This window comes from Sinohyriopsis cumingii, chromosome 12 (genome assembly GCF_028554795.1).
Source record: "Sinohyriopsis cumingii isolate HCF-2022 chromosome 12, ASM2855479v2, whole genome shotgun sequence".
Lineage (NCBI taxonomy): Eukaryota > Metazoa > Mollusca > Bivalvia > Unionida > Unionidae > Sinohyriopsis > Sinohyriopsis cumingii.
Window position 1 is genome coordinate 38,205,219 of NC_142972.1, and position 5,196 is coordinate 38,210,414.

The window sequence follows — 5,196 nt, forward strand, 5'->3', positions numbered from 1 at the left end:
GCTTAGCACTTGACAACACACATCCACGGAATACCAGCTAAACTTACAGCACAGTATAAAGTTTGATATTATTCTTCTTTTGCTCTGAACCGCTCCAATGGCCTAGTGGTTAGAGTGTCTGCCATGGATGCGGGAGGTCATGGGTTCGATCCTTGGCCAAGTCACACCAAAGACTTACAGAAATGGTACTAACAGATGCTTTGCTTGAAGCTCAGCATTAAGAGGTTAGTGTTAGGACTGGTCGACCTGGTGTCAGGATAATGTGACTGGTGGGACATCATGCTACATGTCTGCGGCATGATGCCCCAGTGTTAGACATTACCATAAACTGCCACATTGCAGATATTGTAGCGATATGACTGAAAAATTGTTAAAGCTACATTTAAAATCAAATCACATCACATCACACATCTTTTGCTCTGTACTCATTTTTTTCCATGTTGTAAAACATCTTTGTCTACATTGTATATTTTTTTCTTCACATAAGTGCTGTCTAGTCTCATTTGTGACTTTGTGTCCTTGTTATGGATTTTACTTCAAATATATGTTGATAGCTGCCACTTTGGCTATTTGCGAAACAAGAATTAACAGAGAAGTTGCGAATGCATTGATAAATTTATTTTCCATTTGCAACTTCTCTGTCAATTCAAATGGAGAAATAGCTGAAGTAGTCTGAATGACTTTTTTCTTTCTTCAAAGACATTTACTGTGAATAAAATAGGGCCAGAATAGGATGGGAGTCCAGGGTTTCCAGACCATACCCCCTGCTTAAAAAAAGAAACACACACACGTATAGTAATATGTCACTTGTAATTTGACCATTGTTTTATTCTTGCTCACATTTAGTGGGTAATTTATGACACTTTGACTAAATAGACCTATAGCATGTTTGCTTTGGTGCCCTTTAGAGGAAAGTGAGGGACCTTTTGAAATGTTGGATATCTCCATCCCCCAACACTTATCCTGATCCGGCTCTGCAAAATTAAAGATTTTTCCATAAATTACTGCACCAACATATAGTGAGGCATAATTTTTTTACTGCAGAAATAGCCAAAGTTGGTCCAAATGGTAAAGTTTGTCAATGAGTTGAAAATATGTTACATTATAATACCCCTCCCAATAACAACTTCTTAAATTATAAGCTCTAAAGTCAGAAAAACTTGTGTCAGTTATTTCTTTTCCATCCAAAACCTGATGAATTGCTTTTAACTGCTATTGTCTTTTTTCACCCAACAAATTGTTGATATATTTTAGATAAACCTATTATATATAGAATACCATTACTCGTATTATAATTCACAAATTTCTTCTAGCCCACAATGATTATCAATAGATATATACGGAAATAACAAAGGAATGACCACAACGATTATCAACAAATAGATACAGAAATAACAAAGGAACGACCACAATTATTATCAACAAATAGATACAGAAATAACAGAGGAACAGATGAAAGAAATAGCATACTTTCATTGTCCTTTGAAAATTTATTTTCAAGTTAACAAACTTTAGTAAATATCATATACAGAATACCACTTAAATGTATGCATGAAAATTTGTTTATTGCTTTTGCTAAGGTGGGGTTCGTTCGTATTCTCTGTTACAAACATAATTAAAATATTATGATAAGAAATCAAATCCTTTGATTCCTCACTGATTGATACATAAAGCATACACATATGTCGTGTATATATCACTGACCAAAACTAAAGCTTCCGTATCTTACATTTTCTTTTGCCGGTTCTTTCACCGTATCTGAATTCTACCTCGGTTTTGTATTATACCAACCGTCTTTGGTCCTTGACTACAGGACGCTTTTCATTGCATCATTGTATAGTGTGCCCTTTACGATATGCTGATAAATTTTACGGGTAGTAGCATGTTGTCAAGAACGCTTTAACTTTTCCATTGAAAGTTTAGCTTTTATGCTAGTCTGTGATCTAAAAATAATTTTACTTAATGAAGCATTCCAACAGAGATAAGAACGTACTGAGCAACTGTAATAGTATTTTCTTTTTTCTTTGATGTAGCTGCATTATGTTCGCATGTGGTTTTATTTATATTTGAACACGTATCATGACGCTGAGAAAAACAGTTTGCCGACATTAAATACATTCGAAACCGTAACCGTGAATCAATCATGCTTCACTGTCTTGGAATTGTGTGCAGTGCATTGGAAAATCACCTCTGATTTTGTACAAAACAGTAGGGTATTTATATTTAAAATAACGGTAGACGCACGGAGTTTGCGAAAATGCGTCATTTCAGGTACCTCTCAAACAACAGTGTGTGAGTAAGAAGTATTAGGAATTTACCTGATGAGTACTAGCATTTAGTTTACTGACATGAGCGGCAGTTCAACTTCGATCGAAGGCACCAGTTTAAATGTTGTGAAGTTTATTACGGCGATTCACACTGGCGTTCATTCCGTAGAAGATGTTGATCGGTTACGTCAGTGCTTAGATAAGTTGGACAGGAATACCATTCAGTCATGGTCTGACGACCAGGGGCTTGATGTACTCCACCATGCTATAATGTCCAATAACATGGAATGTCTGGAGATGATTTTTGCTAAGGGACACTTTAAACCTCCTTATGAACCAAAATCTCTTCCCTACATTCATATGGCAGCTAGTCTTGGCCACAGGGCAATACTGTTTGCGCTACTGCAGGCAAGACCGTCAGATAATAGAACTGCACCATATTCATGGAAAATGAGAACCATTGAAGTTGGCAAGGTTGTGTGTGATGCCAGTACAAAACAGTGGAGGCCTTTGGATATTGCCGCAGAAGCTGGCCATGCTGAATGTGTAAAGGCAATCCTCGATTTTGATAATGCTAGGAAAACTGTAAAGTCCAAGTTAGATGCGGACAACTACTTATATCAAGCTTGTGAAAAGGATTCACCCAGCGCACTGAGATTATTATTACTAACCCAGAAACCTTCTGAGGATGAAATTAAATCAGCTGTAGGTTTTGCACTCAAGACAGCTAAAGCAGAATGCCTGGATATATTGCTTCGTCACAAGACCAACATAACAAATCTTTTTGGAGGTATGAATCTGTACCATGTTTTGTACTCCTACAGTATGTCTTTTGACAAAACATGGTATGAATCACTATTGACTGTTACTTCAGTTTTGATAAAGCACGGCCAGAACTTCTGTCTGGCAGTACCTTTCAGGACATATCCCCTGTATAGTTTGTTGAGCCATTCTCCCATACAGGAGTTGGAAAATGCAAGCCAGTATCTGATAGCCTGCCTCCTCCTTCTTCTAAATGCTGGTGCCAATCCTAACTTTAACGAAGAAAAATTTGAGGTGGACAACGAGTCAAGCACTTCTAAAACGGCTTTTGGCAGGTCATCATTTGCATCAGCTCTGCACTGCATATTTGAAACAGTTGGATCATTTGCCGAACAGTTTAAAGACTCTGATTTCTTTGTAAGAAGATACACTTCAAAATGTGTTGAAATACTTCTTAAACATCATGCCGATCCTAACATTATTGGCAGGATTGGAGAAAGTGGCCTTGCTGGAAATGCTTTGCATGCCTTCCTTTCAATCCTCCCAGCAACTGGTGTTGACCAAAACATGGTTACGTGTTTTAAACTATTGATTCATAGTGGTGCTGATCCAAACTCAAATCCGTCTGGAAAATATCCAGTCAATGTTTTATGCACTGTTTTACTTTCATTGGCTTCCTCTCAAAAAGAGTCCAAGGATAAACAGACGGTGATCAATTTAATGAAAGATATTTTTCTTCTTCTTCTAGATAACATGGATATGTTGGCATTGCGAAAAGCAAATGGAGTTTATGTGGCTTCACCACAGGACAGAATTATAAATCCAGTTCAGGAAAACTTGGTTCAGTTTTTAAATAAAGAGTTGGAATATAGATCAAGCCACACATGGCCGCTAAAGTCATTGTGCAAATGTGCAATACTGAAGTATTGTGGAAGAAAGTTTTTGAATATCATGGGGTTACCTTTGCCTCAAAAGCTGAAGAGTGAGATTGTCAGTTCCTATTAATAATAACATGTATTATAAAACTGAATTTCTCTCTGATTAATATGCAAGATCTGTTGTAGAAAAAAACAGTATAAATATGAATACATGTAATCGTCCATTATGAAACAACATTGACATGTTTGGGTGGGAGATAGTCTCATTCTCCCGAAGAACTGGAACATCAAGATAATTAGCACACAAAACGGAGAGTTATATACATGGAACAAGTATAACAGATTTACATGTACAGGAATGCATGGAAGCATTAGTGTACAATTTATGTCGTTGGTACTTTTCTTTATCCATTTTTATGAGGATAAATGACCCTGACTTATTTCTTCACCAAACATCATGAACCATCTTAAATATATGAATATGGGTTATTAAAGAAATGGTTGTAGTGTGCGATATTTTTTTTTCAATGTTCAGCTTATTGTTTGTTTATTCGAGTTAATATGTGTTGAACGCACTTGATGCATTTGGACATAAACGGTACTTTTAAATATGTTTCTAAACAAAGATACAGAAGAAAACATTTTAGCTATATTGGATGGAGATTAAAGTAATATTACATATAACTGAACGAAAATTTGAACTAATGGAACTGAGATTCAGTAGTAGCGTCATCATAATTGATTCTGTTGGAAAGTTATAATCTCATAGACATAAGTATTACTTTTGATTTCAAGTTATAGATTGTTTGTTTTATTTTTGTTCACATAAAGACACTAGGTTTTTATCTTTTTTTGGACGTATGTGTGCGTGTGTGTAAAACAGAGTTGCACAATGTATGCTTATAATTGCGAAAGTTAGTTTTATCATAGTTGGTCATAAAGAAAAGAATATATTTTATATCAATAAATATCCTATCGTTACTGATAATTATAGTCTGACAGGTCAACGTGTTCTTCAGAACCTTTTTCTGATTAACTTGTATTCTACTTCACTCGTGACACTAAAACACATGTCAACACATGAATCGTAGTGGTGATCCTGAAAATATCTGGCGCAATATTGTGATTGGTACCATTGGGTCCTGCATGCAGAATTTGTTCGCGCGCGGGAATCTCGGAAATATATTTCCGTCAACAGAGAACTGTTCTTAGCAATGAGTGTGTGATAGCTGCGAAATTATGGAGATTCGATTGAGAAGATAGTGTGGGCACGTGTACGCTTACTTTTA

General features: G+C 36.1%; 1 protein-coding gene across 1 annotated transcript; it reads left to right on the forward strand.

The window, feature by feature from the left end:
- The first annotated feature begins 1,878 nt into the window (after nucleotides 1-1,878).
- LOC149786278 (uncharacterized) lies at nucleotides 1,879-4,895 on the forward strand. Its single transcript, XM_089978167.1, has one exon. It carries the CDS (start codon nucleotides 2,349-2,351, stop codon nucleotides 4,032-4,034), a length of 1,686 nt encoding a protein of 561 aa, XP_089834293.1. The 5' UTR covers nucleotides 1,879-2,348; the 3' UTR covers nucleotides 4,035-4,895.
- Nucleotides 4,896-5,196: the final 301 nt, after the last annotated feature.